We start from the raw sequence: 25,741 nt of genomic DNA, 5'->3' as shown, positions 1-25,741 counted from the left end.
CAAATGGTTTCTGATGACTCCTGCATTACTTAGCCCTGCTGTAAGCAAGTTGAGACAACACAAAGGTAAATATGCCTCACTTACGGTAGTATTTCTAAACCAGTGGTGAAGGAATTTCTGAAAACCCATGTAACAGACCAAACAACAGAGTGAGATTTGCAGAGGAGGATCCAATGTCATGTCTAAGACAAATCATGGTGATCAAAGTGTAGATACATAATAATGGTAGAAATAATTGACTAAAAGGCACATCACTTATTAATCACTGGGAACATCTGTTTTGTGTTTTTGGAATCACTCCTTTCAAACTTGTGGCTAATCAACTTTGCTCAAACTCTCACAATGCATCACTGCATAGTATATGACATCAGGTTATATGTTTAATTACTTCCTGCTTAAAGAGCACACAATATACACAGCTGTCTTTGGGCAGATCTTCAGAAACAAGAAAAACATGAGATTTACCAGGTCTACTTTCAAGAGAGCCTGACCATATTTTATAAGGGGTGAGACAGTCAAAAGTAAGTGGTGATGCGCTAGTCATACGTAAAGAATTTGAGGAAGAGAAAGAGAAGTCAAGGCTGGAATACGTGTGCATACAGGTGAAGGGAAGAGGGAACTAAAACACTGCAATGATTTGTCTTCCTCAGGTCACTCAAAGCAGTTTTAAACCTGGTTTAACTCGTCAGTGCACCCTCACAACTTAAAGATCCTCTACAGCACTGCCCAAGTTTCCTGTGTACTCAGGCCACCCACCTTCACTAGATTCTCCAGATCCAGACTCTCTGTATGGGTAGGTCTGCTGCACATTGACGCCTCTTCTCGGAGAGCTCTCTCCTTGCTTGATGAGAGCCCAGTAATAATTGCAGCAGAAGCAGAGTACTACCATCTGAATTATTATTTCCCAGCAACATTCAAGCTCCTTCCCAACCACTTCAGCAGACAGATGCCGGCAGCAGAAAGTGGCTCCAGAAGATGTGGTGTTTGGGAACAGACTATGGAGTTGTCTATGGCCTGCAGGTTGGCTACCTCTGTTCAAGTGGCAATGCATCTTGCAGACAATGTGCAACTAAAGCAGTAGATTAAGTTGATAAGAAAAGAGGCTGAGACTAACACCATCATCTCTGCATGACAAACATCCCTTGTTACATTTTCCTTGGTTTCCTTATCAAATATTTTTAATTTAAAAGAAACAATGAAATCAAGTGCATACTTTCTATATAAATGTGTGCAAATACCATATGAAATGAACAAACCTTTGCAATTTAAGTGGGGAATCGGGGAAGGAAGCAAAATCAGAGACTTTTCACTGTCCTGAGAATAGCTCAAAAAGTTCAGAGTGAAGAAATCTAAAATCTGAACATCCATTATGGTGATCAGTCAATTTTAACACTGATGTGTATTGACAGATTTGCAAAAATACATGATGTGTACTCAAGCACCACTATGAAGTAGAACTACAAGCAGTAACATCCCTGAAACAGTGTTCAAAACATTGCTACAGAAAAAAATTAAGGTCATGTTGCTGATTGAGCTGTGCATTTCCTGACCTTAGCATATTTGTATTCCTTTAAGTTTAGCTGTTTGGTCGGCTGCTCTTCCTACTGAATTATCAAACTATTTCTGTATTAGTATGTGTTGCCGACAAAAACTTTGCATTCTGTGTCTATGGAGCTTTTTCTGTGGCTACTCCAACTTATTTTATGACAAATTTTAACAACTGATTTTTTTAATAAGATAACCCACACTATTCAAATTGAAACAGCAAATATTTACTGAACTTAATATGGAGAATCAACCTTCCCTATATTTATAAATTAACAAATGAAATGTTAGTAGAAAAATACACTCAGCTTTTGAAAACAGAGAAGTCAGGATGAGCAACAACAACTTGTTAAAAAGTAAATACTCCCTGTTGCACTAATAAGCTAGACCTGTGTTCTTGTTTATGTGTTCTTGTTTATGTGTTCTTGTTTATGAAACAAACTGATGAAGGGGGAAAAACACACTGGTAGTCACTGGCAGAGAGAAGTTGGAGTGGGAGCTCTCTCAGGCCCAGGAATATTTCTGGTTGTCAGAGGCTAAAAAGATTATTTATTGTTTCCTTCCTAAACCCAGCTCCACTGCCACCTGTTCAGAATTTACTATAAAGCTGTTAAACAAGACAAGAACTTTGATGCTGACTGTGAAAACAAGTTTCACTGTATCTGACCCAAGCAGCACTTACTACTGATCCAGAAGCAAAGGAATTTGATTTTTTTTAAGCACAGCTATCTTTTTACCTTTATAAGCTGTTTAAAAAAATGTAAATAAAATAACTCAGTGGACAATAGAGGGCATTCATTCCACAGAAAGACAGCCGCCACCCTTAGACATGAAATATCGCAGCACATTAAGTCATGAGACCCCGCTAATCAAAGCTGACAGGGCCCTGAATGTGATTTCTGCCGAGACTTAGCGATATCATGGGGCACTGAAGCATGCACAGCCTGCCAGACTGCCCCTGTTCATGTGACAATGGCTTTTATTCCCGAAAGAGGCCTGCGAGTGACAAGAGTCTCCTTTGTCTTTAGCCTCCCGCATTCGCAGTGCAAGAGAGGTTCATTCAACCAGCCCCAGACACTCTTTGAAAGGCTGAAGTGTAACATAAGATGACCATGAAACACTAGCTTGCCTTCTGCCTACCCCTCATTCTTCTCAAGCACAGCCTGGCCTATTCAGGGCCTCTTACAGACTCGCTCGCACTGCATTACCCCCGGTCTGCTGAATCCCCACATTGTCCAGGCCCCACCAGCAGCCATCGCCCTTCCCACAAAGCCATCCACCGGCACTTGGGGCCGCATGCCCGAGGAGCCACCGATGAAAGGCTGTGGTGCCGCCGGCCGCCCCGGTCCTGCCCAATGCACGGTGCCTCACGGCTGGCCTCAGCCTGCAGCCTTGGGGCTTCCCAACCCACACTAAGAGGAGATGAAGCTGCAGGTATTTCAGATGGAACTGCAGGTATTTCAGATGGAGCTGCCCAGACATGGACATTACAACCCCTCTGTCCAGATTCTCCTCTAAAATAGAAGTTTTCATGTTCTGTGAGCCATGAGGAGAGGACTCAGAAGTGCTCTTCACTGCTCTGGAGTGTCACGCAAGGCCCCACGCCATATTACTCCAGCAGCTACAAACCCCATTCACAAAAGAATGGATGAAAACGCCAAACCTGCCAGACACCTCCAAAGAAACCCCACTTATATGTCCCTGGTTTTTATTTTAATTGTCACTTCATCAGTTTGTTCTGTGTCATGAGAGAAATACTGCCATCCGCTGGCCAGCTAACTCAATCCCACATCTCAATCAGGTGCCTCCTAAAAACAGCTACTCTTTTATGCTATTATATTGGAATAAAAGATTACCTCCACCTGCACCATCTTCCAACAAATGTACCACTGTCTCCACACAAATGATGATCTTTCTTCCCACTATGAACTGACACCCCCACGACACTTGCACCCTGACATGTGGAAGGTCTACCACTATGGGAGGCTGCGCTCCAGCTCATGAGCAAGAACCAGCAGCTTAGCTCAACTGCAGAACTTTAGGCCAGTGTGATTAACAAACTGGTTCAGCTTCTGACCAGTTCTGCTATTAACATGGAGTTAGTACAGGCAGGCCCAGATGAGCTTCAGAAACACGTAACTGCAATGCCTGTCCACAGTGAACTCTGGAATCTTGTTTCCTGAAGTGATCTTTCTCCAAAACTTTTGTGAGGGAAAGGTATCTCAACACATGGATCAAAGCTGTGGGCTTCTAGGATTCAAACACAACAGAATAAAATGTATCAAAAGAGTTAAATGGAATAATGAATAATCTAGAATAAGTCTTGTGCCTTATAGTAAATGTGGCATGTGGGCTAGAAAACAAATAATAAGAGCAAGGAATTATAAGGACTTCTGTCCTCTCAGATGAGACATGAGCGAAAAAACTTGCACTTGAACCTGCTTTACTGCCCAACTAAAAGATGGGGAAGAACAGGAAGAAAAGACAGGCCACAGTCCATTGTAAATGTTCAGAGCCCTAGTTCCATTTTTGTTCCATTTTGGGGGGGGGTTAGTTGCTGTGAAATTAGGTATGATCAGTCCCCGAGGGGAATAAAAGATTTCCTGTTATTCTTGAAGATAATTCTATTCATCCTTCTGGCAACAAAACAACACTAGAAGAAAGTCATGGCTGAGGGTAATCACAAATGGAGCTTTCCTGTTCTTCACACTTGGAATGACTAGCAAATGAGCTTTTCTGTGGAAAAAAGAACTGAAAAACAAATTCCACCAAAAATTTGGAGCTTTCCAAAACCAGATCTAGAAAGAACTGCATTTCTAAAAGACAATAATAAATATATTTGAAGACATGGATTTAAAATCACACTTAAATATAGTCAAATAATATACTTCTGTTAGGATTTTCAAACACTCATGTTCAAGACTTACTGAGCAAAAAAGTATACTTCAAGTAGCTACCTATGAACTTCTAATCACACATGAAATAGCTTATTTTCTATTTTCAAAAAATCAGAAATAATGGAATTCTATGACCTTACTTTAGAATTGAGCTTTACTGAAGAATAGGACTTATAAAAATGCTATTTGATGTTTTTCTTTTGCTAAGCAAGGTCAGGCTGCTTTACACTGTCAAAGCAAACTATTTCCCTTTGAGAAAACAAAGAAACTTTTTTTTTTTTTTAAAGCAAAAAATAAGAAAAATTAACAGTATTGTATTTTGCTCCTGAAAACACTCTCAAGGATATCAGCAAATGGTGATGCCAGAGATGCTATAAGAAACCTAAACTACAGGGTAAGCATACCAAATCCTGGTTTTAGTGAACTTCTGCCAGTATCAGTCACTCAAACTCAAATACATGAGTAATAACACACACACGTAAGATTCAAGAATCTCCTCAAGCTGAGAACCCTTTGCTTAGAGTAATCATGTGGGAGTAGAGATTTTCCAACCCCTTCTTGCTGCAGGCAGACTGGAGATAGCACAGCAGGTCTATGACCAACTACTAAAATCCCTTCTTTTCTCGCCAAGGACAAGGAAAACAAAGAATACATCTATCCTCTTAAATTCTCCATATTAAACCCTATTAACCTATTACTTTCAAAGGTCAAAAAAGGGTTAGAGGAAGGACTCGCTAGTATTCTGTATTCAGCCATTAGAAAAAATTAGGTTGAACACAGTCTACTCTTGTAGTACATAAGAAGACCATGCTAAGCTGTACCATTCACAGTGTGCAGCTGCTGTGATGAAATGGAATTCACATTGAAATGCATCCAGAAAAGGACACAGACCTTAGCAGAGAACTAGAGAGCTGGGAAGGTAAATTTATTTGAAAGACATGACCCACCTCTTTGTAATTGCCACTGTGATAAAGATGACTGACATGTCCAAGCAAATAGTTCCGGTCTGCTGTATGGAGCTGGTAAATGCTAATCAGAGGGTCAAGAAGATTAGCTGGGCACTGGGCTAGTATTCTGAGTACACGGGTCTGCAGCTTCTTCAGCTTCATGCCAGACTATTAAAAAAAAAAAAGAAATCAAACACAGATTTAGTAAAGATGGCTACAATTCAATGGCAGTTGAAAATGCAGCTTGTTTAAACAGTGGAAGAAGCCAATTTCTTGGGAAGGGATTCTCCAATTTCCCCATGGAGTCTGCAAGCAGAAATCAGAACAATATGATACACATTTTTTTCACAGCATCCAATTTAAAAACATGAAATGTTTGCAGGATAATTCTGGAAAAGGCATATGGCCTTGTGCAAAAGTAAAATACGAAACTGGAAAAATGCCCTCTTTTACTAACACAGCTATTTAGAAATTCTCCCCTCTAGTTCCCAGAAGAAATTCTTTGAATACAGCAACTCCCCTCAAGGGACATCTCACCTATCAAGCCTAAGAATTCAGCTTTCATTCCCAGGCTTGCTCCTGGGTGCAGGAACAACAGGAAAAGCAAAAGCATTGTAGCAAGATGCACAAACACAAGTATTAATCCTTGTGTTCTTATATGACCATTCTCTTATGAATTTCATGTGCCAGTAGCACAGGAATTTCAGTGCCAGTAGCACTTCACTGCACTTTGCAGATACTGTAATGGTAGTGCTCTTTGAGAATCTAAACACAGCTCAAAGTCTAAAAAGAACCGCTTGGAAGAATGGGAAATGAAACAACACATCTAAAAGTATGCAAAGTAAACTGTTAAAGTAAAACTGTAAGCAGTTCAGAGGTAAAACCATATAAAAAAGGGAAATCTTGGGAGGTCAGAATACATGAAGGCATAAAGAATGGCAAACATTAGGATGTAAAATCTGACGACCCAAAATTACAAAGCTAATCATTCAGCTGCTGAAAAGTTGTACTGTTACCATTTTCTGCATTCCCAATGATAAAAGCTCCCCACCAGATGGTAAGAGTTAAGCAATCATACGGTAACTGGCTTCTATTTGCAGAACTGTAAGAATATGCAGAGCAGATTACTGCAATTGGGTTTATCCTGACAGCAGCGATGTGAGTTCCAGTGGGAAAGCCTCCAGCCCAGCAAAGGCTGTAAGACCCATGCTTGATCAAAGTGCTTTGATCTGGAAAGATGGAAATCCCAGCTTGGAAGGGGAAACAGAGGTCTCACATCATAGTTTCTAATGTTATTTCATTTTCAGGCCAGAATCACTAGATCGCAACATCTCAGTAAGAATTTCACACCTTGTCACACTACCTTTCTATGAGGCTACAGAGAAGACACTAGACTACAGAATGAAGTGCAATTGGGAACACTTGAGGGACATCAAAATCAATTGCCCTCTCCTTTCCCCAGGCTCTCTTGCTCTCTCATTTTCTAACCTGTTGAACAGCAGGATGCTCTTTCATCCAAAGCTGCAACTCACTGGTGATGTAATACCCAAGGGAATGCCCTTTCCCCTTCCAATCGCTGCTGCTCTCCAGTATGTCCAGGAGTCCTGCCAATGGGTCCTCCAGTCCTGCAAAGCCCCGCCTGATTTCTTCCTTGAGCTGCTGAGATACAAAACCACATTGTCATGTACAAAAAGATTAGTGAATCCTCCCTTCCCCCGGCTGTACACAAAGCTTTATTTTTTTTAATTTAATCTATTCAGAGAGGTAACTGTTGCTATTCAGCCACCATCCGCGCCTCCAGTGACTTTTCATGTCATTACAGATTCCTTCATGGCTCACTGCACCTCAAACCCAATGGGAAAAGCAGCAATTGTCCACACTAATTATCCCATAAAGACAGAGAAGTTGTTCCGTGGAGCAGACAAAGGGGCTTGGGATTTGGGGGAGGGGCAGAAAAGAAGCGAGCTGGAAAAAGGGGTGTTATTAAGAAAACAGTGATACTGAAGGTAGATAACTGGGCTCAAAAACCTACTCATCTTCTAAGAGACCTGCAAGTAATAACTCAGATAAGCCCCTCTTCCTGTACCACAAATTTTCATATTTGACCTTATACCCACTTCAGCCACAATGGCTCCTCAATATTTGGGAGTATTGAAATAGTTTGGATTTTACATACAGGAATAAAAAGAAAGGAAGACCCAAGTTCACACCCTGTCATATTGCGATACTATAAATGTAAATCTATTCTTTGCTCCAAACCTATCTGAGCAAGGTATTTGCTGTAGGCTACCTGCTGCCTCCACACGGCAGGCACCGCACACCTCAGCAGAACTAAAGGCTGTAGGAAGGGGCTTGGAACTTGGGAAAGCACCACGCCATAAATCTTAGGAATCCCAGGGTGATGTGTTTAGAAATGTGCAGGAATTGTACACTCACTTTGTGAATGTTAATAGGCTACTTACTACCCATCTGGTAGAAGTGATAAATTAGCAGTACTGAGCAATATCTTTATAATGTTTACATTAGAAGTAGTTTCCAAGGCGCTCGGAGGGTTGGCAGGGTGAAGAAGTGGCATCCTTCAGTACCCACACAGGACCTTTCACTGCATGGTACATGTACTGGCGTGGAGCAAGGCAAAAGCAGAGACAGAAAACAAGAAATCACTAAGAGCAGCTGCTCTCTTTCTTTTCTGGCTAAAAAGCAAAATCCAAAAGATGCTCATTCCTGCCTGCAGCCAGCACTTGTAATTTACTGTATATGATGGCTTCAGTCATGGCTTCCAATGGAAACAACATAAAGTTTGAAGAATGGCATGAAAAAACAAAAGAAAATCTACAGAAAATTTGCCAATGAATTTGTTCTTTTTTTATTCATCAACAATATTTACTGGAAGACAGTTATTTTCCATAGTGTCTTTCATGATGGGAAAAACCACAAAACCTATCGTTTATGACAGAAATGGTTTCCTTCTCACTAGATTATCAAATGCAGTAAGAAAAAGCTGATGACTAACAAAGATGTGACTTCAGATAACAGTTTTCTCCCTGTAAGTATATTTCACTGTGGTAAGAATTTGCAATGTTAAACATAGGGCTCCAACTTCACTGCAAGATTCTGCAGAAGGAGAAGGCAAGATCTTATCCAACCACAAATATCCAACACAACAGCCAAAGGAAAACAAAGCAACTGGCCAACTAAATTGCACTGTTTATAAATGGCCTCTCTTTTTTTCCTTTTTTCCCCAAAGCCCCACTTCAGCACATTTAGACTGAACAAGAGCTTTCACCACACCACTCAGCTCCTCCTTCAGCTGGAACCAGAGCCTGGACTTTGGCAGGATGGTTGCCAGCAGACACCACGTCCTGCAAAAGCCCAAGTCTGCTTTCACACGCAGAGCATCTCCAAACACTTACACAACTGGCAAGAGTATTGACAACACATCTAGGCTTAGTCCTGCTCCACTTTTAAACAGGGGCAAAGCCTCCTCCAAAACTTCCTAGCAATCTGAAGACTTCAATTACAGTATGTGTTGTTTGAGGAGAAATGACCAACCAATGAAAAAAATAAAAATAAAAACGCATGAGACACCTAAATCAGAGAGGAAAGAGTGCTGTGCTGCCTGGCTCCTCTCTCCGCCAGAGAAGGATTCCTCTTAAACATGTAATTGCCATTTCCATTTCAATTGATTCCCATGGCAGGGAATGCCCCTTGGGGGATTTCTACAGCCCGACAGATCATGGGAATTGGAAAATTTTGCTGATGCTCAAACTACACACTCCTTCATTCTGTTTTGATCCCTTATTTCACAGCTCAGGGCAGTGTGTTGATGCATCTGTTATCGCAAAACTATCATTCTTATGTAGGAAATGATTACTTCCTATAACCATGTTCCAGGACTGAGGTCACATCAGGGACAGGTACCCTCTTTCTGATGATGTGCACTGATTTGAGACTGCCAGGTATCATCTAATGGAGATAACTGATTCACACCAGTTAATAGTATTGACTTACACTCCCACACAGCAAAAGGCAAAGCAGCTCCCTGCCATTTAAATGTCAATGAAGCAGGCTGTGCTCTATTTAAGTCAACTTCCCTCATTTATTTTAACTGGAATGTCAGATACTGGTGTGCTTAGGACAAGAGCAGCACCAGGCACTGAGTTACACACAGAGGGCAGGGCAGCAGGTACTCCTGAAAAAAGTGCATTGCTGTGGGTGCACACGTCTGAAGATCAGGGCATCTTAGTGCTAGTGTGACAGGTACATGTCAGAAACCACTGGGGACATTCGTCCTGGGCTCCCCACCTTAGAACCAGCTGCTGCTGTGCCACCGCCTGGTCTCACCGCGCCGCTTCCTCATCTCTCCGAAATGACTTTCCTCCTGCTTCAGAAACACATCTCCCGGGCTCAGAGCCGTGGTGCTGCCCACGCCTGCAGGCAGGCAGCACAGGCTGAAGGATGGGCACTAAGAGGACAGGGCCTGCCCTGCTGTGAAGCCTCCGCGCGCATGCTTTGCAAAACCATGCATCTTACTGGGGTGATCGGTCCAGAAGCGAGCAAACTCAATGAGCGGAGCTGCCAGCATGACTCATGGGGATCCTCAAGCTTTTCCACCCTCAACAGAAAAGCTGCGGTGCTCTCTGCCCAAGGACACATCGACGGGATGCTTTGTCTTTTTCAGAGTATTTTTCTTCACAATCCACACACATCCCAGGGTACACAGCATAGAGATTTTGATGATTATTATTTCCTACTGTTGTTCTGCGGGATTAACTGCCCTCAAGACCTAACAAATAATATTTTTTTTCCTCCAACTCCAATGAAACTTGATAGAAAGCTCAAAGCTTCCAAGTTGCTGAGCTCAAGTTTATGTCAGTGACGGACCATTTGGAAAGGCACCTCTCACACTGGGTTTCCAGTTGTTTAATTATTCAGGCTGGGAACCACAGACTATCGGCAATGGAAAGTCTCAGTGTGCCAGACAAGGACAATGACTAAACACTTCAGATACCTAGGATGGAGCACGTACACCAACATAGCCACGGCAGTCGTTTCACACAGGACACATTCCACAGCTACGTGGTGAGCTGTTGGCTTTGGGGTCTTTTAGAAACGAACATTTCATCTATGAACATGCCTGAACAGCACAGAGTTAAACATGGGAAACTCACCACCAAGCGAATACATCTAGTGTTTTTGTTAGTTTGCAAGCACCCAAATTTAGATGAAGGCTATTTTACTCCCTCTGAGAAATCTCCACGTAGAGCCCATAGGGTGCTGTATAAAAATATATCACTAATTTTAGAGAGGCAATATAAATTGCATTCACCACTCTAAAAGGCAAAACCAAACCAAACCAAAAAAGGGTAAAAAAAGTCCTGAGCACAAAGGTTTTGATATCATTCCACTTGGCAAAATGCACTTTTTCTATTGATTTCAACCCTTATTTTTTCAGCTACTAGAAATACTCTTCCCTCTCCCCCAAGACACTCAATTTAATGGATAAAAACATGTTTAAAAGAAAACAAAAGCAACTTTGATTATTTTTTTTTGCCTGTAACTCAGCCCTGTAAACTTCAGCTCTTTATAGGAGTCCCTTCACTGCTTCACATCACACAGAGCTACCTTTTCACTTCTTGCTGCAAATGCACAGGCTCTTTCCCTGTGTGCTGGAACTGAAAGCAATCATGAAGAATTGCAGGTCTGACCTAAGCATTCTGCGTCTGGACATGCTCTGCATGCAGTTATTAACCGCAGCGAGGAGGGGAGGCTCAGCTACACAGCCTTACCTTCTTCATCTCTTTCTTTGTCCAGAGAAGCTGGAGGGTTTTCAGCAGTAGGAGTGGGTCCTGGCCTGGAGGAGGGGGAAGAAAGAGAGAGAGGGAGAGAGAGAAAGGGGGGAGAAAAACAAAACAAAACAGATTTATTGGCTCTGTACAGGCAGCCTAGACACACTGGTGCATTGTTTGACTGAAGAGAAATCAGCTACTCTGTGCCACCGTGTTTGAAACCACCAACCTTCCAACTGTCAGTCAGGATTAAAGTGCTAAAACCCCTCACTCTGAGATCCTAACAAAATAACAGACACCATCCATGCATGGCTCTAACTAAACACCCACACCGGCTCAAATACGGAAAAGCTGTATCAGTGCATTTACAACTAAATCATGCTGCTGCTATGCATCAAATACAGCCACAGTGGTGTCCCCGCCAGCTCTCTCTTTTTAATATTAAAACAAAACATTCCCAGAAGAGTAAGCGTCTTTCGCAGCCTGTAAAGGAATTATCAATACGCACAAACTTTTAACGAAATGGCTCTAAGGTGCAAATCTCATTGTGCCCTGTGGATGGTAGAGGCAGTGGGTGACTTTTTTTGGGAGCTGAGCTCTGCTTGGCGAGCCCTGGCGAGCAGGAGCCGAACTCACCCACGTCAGCCTGGGAGCAGGCTGTGCTCTGACAGCATGCAGCTGAGGTGGTGCTTGAGGAAGGGGGAAAGGTGAAATGTTGCTGGGATTAGTGTCAAGCATAAAAAATAAAGGGTGATCAAATGTTTCAGAAGAAGGTTGTTTGGAATTATTCTCTTTTTCTTTTTACCTAGGTATTTGAAAACTGGCATTCGGTTATTTTGTACCTACTATTATTCATGATACCAATATTATTCATCATATCATTATTTCTGAATTAAATGCTTAGGAATATTTAATTTTAAAAGCAGTAACATTTTTAATACCTGGTTCTATTTAATTCATGGTCATTTACTTAAAAACTTTGACTCACAATATTCTGAATGGAAATCTTCTACAGGTATCAACAGTTTAAACATGAAGAGTGAATTTGAAAATCTACAAGTTCTCAAAAAACACTCCTCACACATATAGTGCACCTCTTCTTATGTTTTCACAAAGCCAAAAGAAAAATGTTCAACTGAAAAGGAAACATCCTTTAAATCACCTTCTGCCTTCTACAGTTCCTAAATAACTTGTTTCAAAACGCTAGGTTTCTCGTTTAGTATCCCGTCTCACTTCATATTTCAGGTCACAAAAAGCTACTTCAACTGTGAAAAGCTCTACCTCATCCAACTCAACTCTGAAGCACAGTATTTATAAAATATTTTAAGTAGCAAGCTGATTATTGGTTGAGCCAGGAGAATGATAGCATTTCCATTATCCACTAACCTCTGGGAAACACCAGCCAAATTGAAAATGCCACATTTACAATTCATAAGATACTATTTTCTCTCATCTCTTGCTGCTCTGAAATCTTGAACTCTGAACACTGGCTGTTCTCAGCTGCTGCCTCTTCTTTGGAAAAAGGAAAGTCTCTTTTTACAAGAAAACAGAAGAAAATCCAGATCCCTTTTCCCCACAAAATTAGCAACTAACAGTGAAATTCAGCCCGTGTGTGTGTGTGTGCATACATACGCTCTCCGCTTGGCCCAACTCCCAAAGAATTTATACACACAAGGAAAAAAAAAAAGAGAATGCAGCCCAGTGTGTAACCAAATACACTGTAAATCTGAACTCCAATTAATGCAGCGAACAAGCTGGAATGATACAGGAAATGAGAGCAGTTAGGAAAGCAGTGTTTCACTTCAGATGCAGCCAATAATTCAACTGGTTAAAACGCTTTCTAAACCTCAATCAACAAAACAAGCCCTGCTCTTACGTGATTTTTTCCTACCTTACCTCCCTGTTGCTGAAATCCAACCTCGCCTTTATTTCAATACACACTCGCATGAAAACCGTCCCTCCAGTCGCTTTTAAACACCGCAGTATCTTGCCAGCATGCTACTGTGCAGGCACAGGTGAGTGGGAAACAGCGTTGCCCATCCCTCCCGGGCCCTGGGAGTAGAAGTACCCCCAGCAGGGTGACTTCCCCGCGGTGCTGGGGCAGCCAGGGCTGGGGAGCGGAGCCCCTCGCGCCTGCGGCCGCTCCTCCGGCTGCTCGGCCGCACGCGAAGGGCTCGCTCCCGCACTGCTCTGTGCATAACGGGGAGGCATCTCCCAGGTGATTCTCCAGAGCGGGGATTAAACAAGGAGAGAAAGTACTGAGCCAGCACTGCAGCATGCTGACGTCCAAGCGGTTTGGTTTCTTCCCTTACCAGGCAAAACCTTGGAAGTACCTGGGGATGAAACACGGTCAGAGGCTCTACGTAACAAACAACTGGCAAGCAGACACTGCTAGAGCCAAACAAACGAGAGCACAAAGCACCACTCTTCTTTTGCCAGTCCCACCAGAGGGGAAGGCCGCTACAGTTCACACTGGACCTTGAGCTGTTGTACCTCGCAACCTCAAGCTAGGAAAGAAGATGTAGATGGGAAGGTCCGCATCGTTTTGGCTGCTGAAAGAAATGAAGAAAAATTCCTCTTTTCATGCTCCAGCAGGACCTCTTTGGGGACTGGACTCCCCTTGGCTCTCCAGGCACCCAGAAAGAGTGAGAACAACTGTCTTTGGCAGTAACAGTACTGTTAAGCTCCCATCGGAATACCAGACAAGATCCTGCTCACCCACATCTGAGAAAGGACTGGAGAAACAGCAGGAAACTAATGCCAAGATACCCAAGGATGAAGGACGAGGGCCTTATGAGGAGTTTCATAAGCTTTCCAGAGCAAACGGGGAGAGCAGACGATTGCTCAATGCAAAAGGGAGAGAGGAAGAAATAGAAGGGAAAAAAGAACAAAGCAAAGCATCTGAAAACCAAATGGTCATAACTGAACCACAAATGCATCTGGGCTCAAATCAGGGGACAAGAACACGAAAATATTGGACCAACCTCCAGCCACAGCAGTAGGAGTAAGAAACAGCAATTACTAAGATAAAGTTTGATAGACATATTAAAATGATTACAGAACAGTGTTTGCAAAAGCAAGGATAGGTCCTGGAGGCCAGAAAAATACCTTTACATTCTACATATCAAGAACATCAAGAATCTTCCTTTTTGAAGAAAAGTTAAATCCTACAGAGACTCTTACATAATGAGGAGATACCCAACTATTAGCAAATGGGTCATTCAATGAGCAAAACAAACTAAAGAAGGATGGGGCCATATCAAACAGCATAAAAAAAACAGTGTGGTGAGTGGGAGGGCATCATCTCTCTCTGCTGCCAGCCGCGAGCTGCCAAGCATGGCCAGATCTACCCAGCTCACAAACTAGAGAAGCTGAGACATGTCCCAGACAGCAAACCCCATTCAGTTCTGAGATCAAGCTTGAAGACGAAGCCCGTAGTCTGACATTGATTTTTTGCTGCTCCAAAGAAAGGGAGTTGTGAACCATTAAACATCTAGTAGAGCTTCACCAAAACAAGATTACAACACTTTGGTGGAGGTTGCAGAGACACATCTACACATACTCCATCAAGGCACAAATGACCTAGATTTTTTTCATATGATAGTTTCTCCAAATATGTTCCTGCTTTTTATTTATTTATTTATTTTAAAGATATTAACATATTTCCTTTTAATATTTTTCATTACAAAAATAAATTTCCTCTGCCCTGAATCTGGTACCAAATTTGAAGGAGATGGTAAATCAGATCTTTTCCAGTTCTCAATATCTGTGGTTACATTTCAAAACCATATAAACCACAAGGCCTATATTTTTGAGTTAGAAAAGTGTCTTTGAGGAAAGCCATAAACTGCTTTCTGTTCATTCTCTCTTTTTCCTTTGTGCATAGATCACTCAAAACCTGCTGTGATCACAACAAAAAAATGTGCCTGCAGGCTGGTGAGGTAAAGCAGTGGTTTTGCGATTGCATCCTTGCAAAATTCTGCTGTATTATTCACCGATTCTGCTGAAATGCCCTGGCAAGACAAATCCACTTTCTGACTGAGGCTACTTGTGTGTCTCACATAGGGAAAGTGAGACATCAAACCCCAGAGGAAGAATTTACCAGTGAAAAATCTCTCAACACTTGCTTTGTGTCAAAAGCCATTGAACACCCCATGGCCTGAGACCTGGAAGAATTACAGTCAATGAATTAAGAGATACAGAATGCAAAAAGTAAAAGAAAAAAGGAAAAGAAAAAATAAAAAAAATAAAAAAAGGAAAAGGGGATTATGTGATTGAAATTCAGGATCATATTAGGTAGTCAATTACAGCTGAAATTCCTGGATAGGAAGGACAAGGAAGGTCAAGACCAACATGCAAATGCTTAAACCTTCTTTACGCAGAGAGCTTACACCTTTGCCTTGAAAATTAACAGGATTTTAATAAATGTTTAATGAAATATACAACAAAATATGCAAAACGTACAATACCCCACTAAACAATCAGTGAATTTTCAGTACTATCCATTGTTTTGTGAGCCCCTGCAATAAATCCCTGAAATCCATCTTCTGTGAAAACTCTCATCAATCTGCAAAAACATTTGAGATATTTTTCTGAAAGGAAAACAACGGTTCCAGACACTTCCATGTCAACAGAAATGCACCTAGTCTGTTTGCACTTAAGAATAAAGATCTATAGATGTACAGGCAATCTACAAACTGGCAGAGGGGGAGGAGTGAGCAGAGCGATATTCAGCAACCCCCTGTTTCAGCAGTGTCACGGGTTATTTAAATGTCATGATTGCAACAGAAATCCAACAAATAGTATACTATGTGGATTAAGAATTAATCAAAATCTCTTATCAAAATCTACTTTGCCTCATTTTTTTTTCAGAAAAGTGTCTGTGGCTCATATCAAATGCATGCTGGATTTGTAGAAGAGAAGGCTGATAGGGAAGAGAAACATCACTTTGATGATGCAAAAAATGAACAGAAACATTCTCTTCAGACAAATGTTCGATCTCTAAGAACAAGTTGACTTAACTGAAAAGAAACAAAATTCCTCAATAGGAAATCTTAGATTTTTACACCTTCTAAGTGTTTTTATTGTGCCCACTTTTAACAAGTGCACACAACATAAACATTCCAATCTTGTTTAAATATTTTTGAACTTCAGAAAATGATTCCATATGGAATTTCTCCTGCCTATCTGAAATAATATTTGAAATATACCAAAACAATTTTAGAATATACAGGTACTATATAATACACATTGTGAAATTCTGTGTTCTGTGTTGTATTAAAAAAAAAGAAAAAGAGAAAAAAAGAGATAACCTACGAGAAAGTAGATACAATAAAGAATAAAGATACAGAAGGTAAAATGCTGTATTATTTTTAAAAACCATGTTATATGCACTGGGTATTAGCCAGTAGGAAACGGGAGTGCCGTTCTCCTTTTGCTTTGTAGGAGGCTTTTTGCAGAAATTTGTTCTTACCTGAATTTATCATAGGGTGTGGGGAGAGATACTTAACATGGTACATAAGCAGTGGAGTAGGTAAAGATATCAGAAAATTAGAATTTACAGTCACCTGTCAAAATAGATATGGTTACTTTCTTAAAAAAAAAAAAAAAAGCAGCAGCAGAAGAGCTAGGATCATGTTACTGCAACACTCTGGTCCAGCCGCAATGTCCCTGACTCACCTTTCAAGAGATGCTCCACGCTGTGTCAGCAACACGAGCAGGAGATGAGGCCTCCAACACACCTATGAATGAAATGCGGAAATCTCCCCCAAACCACTGAGACGTTCACACGACAAGAGGCCCCCTGCCCACAGCGCCCCTAGGAAGCACGTTCCCAAGGACACGTTCCCCGCCCAGCTTCAGCAGCTTCCTGCTTTTTGCTGCTCCTTTTGGAGTAATCGCCATGTTTCAGCCCGGGTGCATCCAGCTCAAAGATGACCTGTCAGCCAGGCTAACGCAGCAATCGACCTTCCTCAGTTTCAGAGGCAGGACCAGCAAAGGGGAGTCAGCACATCAGAAGCTGCAGAAGCCAGAGGCAGGACTTAGTATCCTGACACGGAGCTGACCAGACCTTGGTGGATGTAACATCCTGAGCAGCGGGCCGGCAGCGATCCATGCCCTTCGCACTGATCCATCCTGCATTTCTTACTGAGAACACGTGTTCTAAATGTCTTTTAATGGCAGAGCCACAATTTGCCCTTACTTTTCCAAAGAGTAACAAGGACTGTAGTTCCTTGTTCATCCACAATGAAATGCAACCTCTGCTTACTTTGCATCCACGTGGATACAAGAGCACAGCTGGGACAGCCGCCATCTTCTGCAAATCCAAAGTCTTTTTTTCACCATTCTCATTCAGTTCTGTTTCTGAATATAAATGTCACAAAGGGTTTTGCTCTACAGACACAACACTGTACCAAGTAAGTTATAGGTATGGGTGAGGAGAAGTAATAAAACCACGGTTTTCCCCAGTATGAACTCTCCCCATAAAGGATGAAAAATCAAACAACTCAGCTAGCAGCCAGAAAGGCAGAGTTCCAAACAGCTGAGAAACCATGCTAGCAAGGCTGGTGCCAAAGCAAGGGCAGTGCCTACCATGCAACTGCCGTGTTTGCCCTCTCTTCCTGCTGCACCTCCGTGCCCCAAAACTGACGATACTCCTGTGAGGTCAGGGACCACCATATGCTATGGCCGTGGGGCTCGCACTCATCTTGGGCGCGTGAAAATCTGTGGATGCTGCTGAAGCACTTGGGAGCCAGCGCCCACGGTACTTCCCCCAGAGTTAAGAGTTCAATCAACACACTGCAAGGGACTGGAATGAGAGCGTGGATCTGTTGAAGGCAACACACCCCAGGCACCCCACGCACAGCTAAAAGCCTCTCCTGGGAGCCAGTTTGGGAAATTCTCTTGCTGCAGAGCCTGGAAGGAAGCCTGCTGCTCTAAGCATTCGGGCTCAGGTTTACAGCAGCGAACACCAGCATGACGAGGAGGGCTTCCTAAAGCTCTTCTCTTCCTCTCGCTGTCCTGGCTGTACCTCACTGTCCCTGGCTGACATATGAGCCTCTGTCATGGAGGCAGCAGGGAAAACGCCCCATCAGCTGCCTAGCAAATGTCCACACCATCTCCTGTTCAGATCTGCAAATTCCCCTTAATTGAGGACGAACTTCCAATGCATCCTTCTCCTCCCCTGCACATTACTTTGAAATGTAAATTAGAATTATCCTGGGGACTGGAAGGTTTTACACTCACAAGAGTGCCCACTCCTATTTCAGAGGCACCTGCACCAAAGGGCTCGTAGGCTCTTTTTACACTTTCTCATGGCAGAGTCTCTATCTTAGCAGAAATGGATATTTCCAGGAATGATAGCAGTTCACTTCCAAGCACACTATGACTAAGGGGTAACCACTCAGTGATTCATCCGAATCCCCACCAGCTGCAGTCAGTAGATTCCCACTAAGAATAAAAGCTCCCCAGAGCTATTTGCTTACAGGGAAAGGTCGACTGTACCAGTGTCTGCAGACAGGCAGAGGAATGCTGCCATAAGAGCCCAACCAATTTAAATGTTAATTATATCCCACCACTGAAATCTCCAGTGCAAAATTTACAAGAGGATCAAATGTCACAAAACTATTTCATTTCAGAAGCAATAAATTGCTTCGCTTTAGCACAATTTCCAGAGCTCCAAAACACACTCAGCATGCCCAGCCACCATTCCTTAAATGCGTCTCCCGCAAAAGACAAATATGCTTTTTAAAGGTATAACTATGTTGGTTTAGCTGAATTCAAACAATAAGGAAATGAAGCAACAACACAGAGAGGGTCCGTCTGAATAAGGTATGTCTGGCTGACGCCAGCCTTTGGATCAGTTTCCAATTTTAGCTACAGCTTTCTAATCGATGGAGCTTTGAACTTCACCGCACAGAAGGCTTCAGATCTCAAAAGGGAAGCAACCACACACAGTTACTGCAGTCTTAAAAGCTCCATACACCACACACCTCCCCTATAATTTTAACATTAAAGATTTAGCCCTTTGGGAGGTCTGTGAGTCTAGGTTCACCAAAGGAAAAGAATTCATTGCATGTCCCTCCAGTTCTTCATTCACACATTTGGCTTCACCTTCTGCAATCCATGGAAGTATCCGCATCAGACAGGAGGAAAAAAAAAAAGGAGATAAAAAAAAAAAAAGAACAAAACCAAGCAAGCTCATCACTTGTAGCCTCCTGATTACGAACATCAGCTCATTTTCAGTAGCCAGAATTTGCATTTAACGAGAATGGTTCCTTACTCCTGAGCTTGTTGACCAGCTGTGACTGTTTCTGATGCTCTTCTTCCAGCCTTGGCAGCCTCTTACATGACGGTCTTTGTCTCCTGCTTACCAGAGGAGAGCAGGTCTGTAGGCACAGCGCACGGGCCCTGGCTGGACGGCCCCTGCAGTGTTGCTACAGCAGACAAAGTGCCCCTGGCTGGAATCATTACCAAAGCGTTGCCTTCACCAAACACACCACCACAACATGGTGCTCCATGCAACAACTGGAACTGCAAAATCAGTTTATGCTTTGGTTCATAGGCCAGACTGAAAAGTTAGGTTCCCCTAGAAGTTTTCTCTTCATATCAAAAGCACAGGGGAAAGTTTCTATTTAATTAAAATGAGGTATTTGTTTCACTAAACAGAAGACATCTTGCATCACTTTGTGAGGGGTTCAGCATCTGGGAGCTTATCTTCTGGAGGTTCTTCTCCAACTTTCAGACAGACCTTGCATGTAGAAGCAGCAGCTTAGGCCAGTAATTCCAAAAATTGTAGCCTCTGGTTTTGGTCTCTTGCCTTAAGGTGGTAACGTGCAATATTGTATCACAGGGTTAGCTCTACTTGTATTTTCTCTAGTATCTTTGCAAACCCTTACCGCAAATCAACTAAGCATTCAAAGCCAATTTCATGCTTCTCATTTGATTCTTCCAGAGGAAAGCTGGGATTCCTCAGATGCCATTAGCTGAGTCGACCCCTTCTTGGGATCACCATGTTTAGCCACACCTTGGTCCTTACTGTTGACTACGTCATCATGGAAAAGTCAAAATTTAGACATCAAACAGAAACGTGGCTGAAGAATGAGTTCCACAGGCAGATCACCCTCAGAGAGAGAAGCTGCTACTCTGGAGAAAAGAAAAGTGGGAATGAAGAATAGTGGGTAGAGTAAAAGTATATTAAATGCAATACAACTTTTTCTAGAAGAAAAATCCATTCGTTCTCAATGGCAGTAAAAGTCATTCTTTCACTAAAGGCAAAAAGAGATCACTTCCATTCTGAGAAATTTGAGTTATGAAAACATAATAGGAAACCTCACAATTTTGCTAATACACGCTCTATTTTTCAGTGAGTCAGAAGTTCACATTCTTCTAATGCAACCTCCCAACTGAAAACAATCCCCACACTCCAAGCAAAAGAATAATAAAGCACACATATGCTTCTTATAAAGCAGTCCTTACAAATAACCATGGGTTTTGTTTTCATAATGGCTAAAATTCATCATCCCCCCCAAAAAACGCAGATCAAACAAAATGCACTCTCGTTAAAATAAAAGGCTTGCTTGTACGAGCAGAACAGCCAATAACACTTTCCTCTTATTTTACGAGCACTTTCTGTCAGTGAGGAGAAGGGGAAGTTGCTTACCAGCTGCCCCAGTCCAGACCTGCTGCTCACCAACCCACCCACAGCAGCCCAAAGGGGCACTTGCATTCTCCCTCCCACTTAGTGCACACAGACACCTGAACAACAACAAAATCTAGGCATTGTCCATGGCATGTGAGCAAAAGATGCTCTTCAGATCTGGGGCCAACTGAAACAAATAAAAATGAAATCTAACCAAGAAGTCGCCAAGCTTTGGGCACGTCCTTAGCCCATCTCGCTGGCCGAGACAACCCATGCAGGGAGCACAAACACCCCTTCCTCTGGTACAGTGGCCAAGGAGAGCATCTGACACCATCAGCCTGCTCACGCACATGGGTCATCACTTCAGACACACAGAAAGCATTATCAGATACTTTCAATACGCCCCTGTTTTACAAGGAAAAGTGCACCTATTTTTACAGAAGTGGCAATTCTAAAAATAACACTAACAGCTTGCTTTTTAGGCAGGTAATGAAATTCAAATTAATAAAAGCCTAAAAATATAGCAATTGTTAACCTTTTGCAAGTAACTGGCAGCACTTTTAATGGTTTCCTCATCTGTTGCATAGGGCATGACCTCAACGTTAAGCACAAAGATGACAAAACAGTCCTTGGCATAGGAGGACTCCGAGCTGCTGACCGATGGAAGCCAGGCACATGCAAAGAGGAGGACAGCAGGGCACTCACTCCCTCATCCCCTTCTGATTTTTTCCACCCTCTCCCTATACATATTCACTATGAGTTATGGTCAGAGGCTACTGAAGCTGCTGAGCTTGACATACCCTTGCCCGTGGCTTGTGTTCTTCTGTTCAAATCTATTAAGGTTAAAAATACTTTTTCATCATAAAATATTTTTTTCTCCCAAAACTTCAGCCCAAGCTATTTTTCCTCATTTTAGCCAACAGCACCATACATTTTTTTCAGTGATAAAGAGAAAAGGGTTTTGTTCCCATAAAATGTGTCACTGTTGTGGAGGGAGCGGTAAGGAGCGAGTCATCGCGCTCCCAGAAGTGCTGATAACTCACTGCTGTGGAATCAGCCACTGACCACATCTCAGCACTGAGTGCTGGCTGCTCTCTTATCACAGATCATCAAGCCTCAGAAGAGATCTGCTATAACCAGGATATCAGTCAACACCCCTACACCCAGTTAATAACACTTTAATGGAAATGGAAACTCGGGAGTTTAAAAACAACATTTAAAACAATATTCTGGAAAGCCAGCAATTTCTTCTTTTAAGCTTATAAATCCTGCAAAGATGAAGAAAACTAATACTATCCAGGATAAACGTGTGTGTGGGGGGGTGTTATTACATGTCCTCATTTTTTGGCTACTCAGTGACTGTCAGAACAGAAGCCTCAGCAGGTCTAGCAGATCGAACTACAATTTGGAAAAGGAGCATCAGATGAAAAGTAAAGCTAAAAAGATAGCATTTTCTGTTCTTCAGACATCTCTGGAAATCCCTGAGTTCTAAACCTAAAAAACCTAAAAGCCTTTAACCGTCTCTCCTAAATAGGTTTCCACACATACAAAAAAAAAAAAGGCACCAAACCCAACAGTTAACACTAAAAAGCCCTGATACATGTTTCGAAGCCATCCAGCTTCCTTTTTAAAACACTAACCTCCTTTCTTTCAAGGAAGAGGAATGGGCAGCAATTATTAGTTGCAAAGGTTAACACTAATGAGGACACTCCTAATTGTTTTTAATTATTATTGACAGACACTCTTTTTCTGGTACAGGAGAGTGAATGAACACCTGAAGCCTGCAGTTCACCTTCTCCTTCTGCCCTTACAGAACTGAATGGTGAATTACACACTGACTCATGGGGCCACGTAAGACAAGTGAGCAAGCTAAAAAGCCATGTTTTTGAAAATAATAAAACACTCACCTCAAATGTATCAGGTCATCTTTGAGATTACACAAGAAGATGCTGCCATAATGAAACTCTATGGTTGCAAGAAGTTTAGGTAAAGACAAATGAGTCTGGCAGAGACACTTCCCATGGACACGGGATGATGAATCAATGTACCACAGACTGCCTGCTCCCAATCTTTTGTATCCAGGCTTTTCTTGGGAAAACCAGCACAACTCAATGACTCACTGATAAACTGGTTGTAATTTTCAGTGAAAATCAATGATACGTAACTGGTAAAGACGATTCAGGTATTTAATATCCATCAAACAATTTGTTTTCAACTTTGGCTGGAAAAAAAACAGAAACCTGTAGGTTATACCTGAAAAAGCCAACTTGAGCCTGAAAAATACTTCAGCTTTTACGCCAGCATTTCAGCAGCATGTTAAAATAACCCTTCCAGTAAAACAGAAACTCACTTTTTTGTTGTTTTGTTAATAGCTGAGACCATTTAGATAATTGAAGATAAGAAATGAGTTTCAAGGAAGCTTTGCTCTAAAAGTATTCCAATAAGAATTAAATTGTTTTTAAAAATAGAAGGTAAAATAGACACTTTTGCTTGCTGAGAGCTGATGTTAGTGAAGTATTTAGACTGTGCATTTAAGACCGTGTTAAAATGCATAGCTAGAAACACCTGGTCCACTTCCAGTACCCCAACACAAAGGTTCAGTCCTTCAGCTGAAAAAGTCAATGTATTTTAACACATCCCAATCAAGTGGCAGCAATGTATTTCAGCCAAAGCTTTAAACCTAAACATCTATGAAGGAAAAGCTCTGGGGATGAAATTCTCAAGCAACAGAGCTGACACAAACATTTCCATACATGTCAATTAAGGAAGCATTTTACTGAGCTGGGACCACATACTAACTTTTAAATCCATGTTTTAATTCATGCTTAATTTCTGCTTAAGTAAAGAATTTCACCTAAATTCGGGTTATTTAGCTTTCTATAAAGTTGTACTATTAAATGCTTTAACTAAATATCAAGAAGACACTCCAGATCTTGTTTCACATAGGAGTGGGGATGGAAACTCTTTTTGTTCTATGTTGTACAGTTGTGAGGAGTTCAGCTGGAGGAGTGAGGCAAAAAAAGGGTGCAACCGAGCTTTCTCACATGAGCATAAGGCTGCAGCTCACCTGGGATGGGGAAAACATGCTGGGAACTCCTACAGAATGCTGCTGAAAAACACTGACAAGTTCTGCTTATGAGGGGCAGATACTGCCAAGCTACACGTAGGGAAAGCAGGACAGCACATCATGAATAGAGATTTCTTTCTCACATGCTTAATATGCAGCTTCGTAGAATCATAAAGGTTGGAAAAGCCCTCCGAGATCACCTGCTCCAATCACCCCCCTACCACCAATGTCACCCACCAAGCCATGTCCCTCAGCACCACGTCCAACCTTTCCTTGAACACCCCCAGGGACGGTGATGCCACCACCTCCCTGGGCAACCCGTCCCAATGCTTGACTGCTCTTTCTGAGAAGAAATGTCTCCTCATTTCCAACATAAACCTCCCCTGGCGCAACTTGAGGCCATTCCCTCTAGTCCTATCACTGGTTACCTGTGAGAAGAGGCTGACCCCCAGCTCCCCACACCTTCCTTTCAGGGAGTTGCAGAGAGCAATGAGGTCTCCCCTGAGCCTCCTCTTCTCCAGACCAAACACCCCCAGTTCCCCTAGCCGCTCCTCACAGGACTTGTGTTCCAGGCCCTTCACCAGCTCTGTAGCCCTTCTCTGGACACACTCCAGGGCCTCGATGTCCTTCTCGTAGTGAGGGGCCCAAAGCTGAACCCAGCACTCAAGGTGCAGCCTCACCAGAGCAGAGTACAAGGGGACGACCACCTCCCTGACCCTGCTGGCTGCACTATTCCTGATACAAACCAGGATGCTGTTGTGGCCTTCTTGGCCACCTGGGCACTCTGCTGGCTCATGTTTAGGCAGGTGAGCATCGACCAACACCCCCAATTCTTTTCCTCTGCACAGGTTTCCAGCCACTCTCCCCCAAGCCTATAGCACTGCATGGGGTTGTTGTGGCCAAAGTGAAGGACCTGGCACTTAGCCGTGTTCAACCTCATCCCATTGGCCTCTGCCCATCGACCCATCCTGTCCAGGTCCCTCTGCAGGGAGTCCCTACCCTCTGGCAGATTGATACTTCCCCAACTTGATGTCATCTGCAAACTTACTGAGGGTGCACTCAATTCACTTGTCCAAATCATCAATACAGATATTAAAGAGGATGGGCCCCAACACTGACCCCTGGGGAACACCACTCTTGACCACTCAATTTGGAACATTACTTTTTATAACACTGCTTCTGTAGATCCTAATACACTGACAAGTTATCTACAGGTAGGCAAGAGGGAAAAAGCCAAGATGACAGCACCACCACCTTCTCTTTCTGGAGGCAGGTTATCTCCTCAGCACACACAGTTTAGCAGAAACTAAAGCTGTCAGCTTAGCTAAAACACCAATTAATGGTGGGTATTGGAGACAAGATTAGCACCTTGGAATTAAAACTGAAACCTACGTTAGCAGCAAAGGAAAAAAAATGCAGCTTTTATCGTCTAATGGTCGACAAAGGCAGAATCAAAGGAGGTCTGACAATCGAAACAAGGCTATGAAATTTAAGAACACATTACATTTTGCCATTTGTTACTTTTGACTTAGAGTTTCACAGCTTTCCGCTATCTGCATGACAGTTCCTCTTCATCTGCTCTAACCACCACACACCTTACAATCTGTAGGAACCTTTCCCATTAGTTAAAAAACAAAAGAAAACTTAAACGTGCAGCAGATAATAGTGTAGGAGATTATGATATTTCTAGCCTTCCTCTGCTGGGAGAAAAAAGGTACAGAAAACTGAAACAAACGGCTCTCCAGATTTTATCTGTCAATTTCTGAAAATGCAGATGTGTGAGAATTGCGTGCTGCGCCCCTTCCCTCGCCGACTTCCACATCTCCAGCCCGCACGCTGGGAGCACAGCTGGAGGA

General features: G+C 42.5%; 1 protein-coding gene across 26 annotated transcripts in view; it reads right to left on the bottom strand.

Moving 5' to 3' along the window:
• Nucleotides 1-25,741, bottom strand: part of EXD3 (exonuclease 3'-5' domain containing 3) — a 297,604-nt gene that overhangs the window by 191,602 nt on the left and 80,261 nt on the right. For 15 of the 26 annotated variants that reach the window (XM_035564656.2, XM_035564655.2, XM_035564667.2 and 12 more), the window contains 3 exons: nucleotides 11,179-11,243; nucleotides 6,878-7,048; nucleotides 5,390-5,557 (listed from right to left, as the gene is read on the bottom strand). In XM_035564656.2, the coding sequence (XP_035420549.1) occupies nucleotides 5,390-5,557; nucleotides 6,878-7,048; nucleotides 11,179-11,243 (404 nt within the window). The remainder of the gene's footprint in view (nucleotides 1-5,389; nucleotides 5,558-6,877; nucleotides 7,049-11,178; nucleotides 11,244-25,741) is intronic. The other 11 variants (XM_035564670.2, XM_035564679.2, XM_035564674.2 and 8 more) reach the window with 4 other exon arrangements.

This window comes from Cygnus atratus, chromosome 19 (genome assembly GCF_013377495.2).
Source record: "Cygnus atratus isolate AKBS03 ecotype Queensland, Australia chromosome 19, CAtr_DNAZoo_HiC_assembly, whole genome shotgun sequence".
Classification (NCBI taxonomy): Eukaryota; Metazoa; Chordata; class Aves; order Anseriformes; family Anatidae; genus Cygnus; species Cygnus atratus.
The sequence above is the reverse complement of the archived record's forward strand: the minus strand, read 5'-3'. Positions and strand labels throughout refer to the sequence as shown.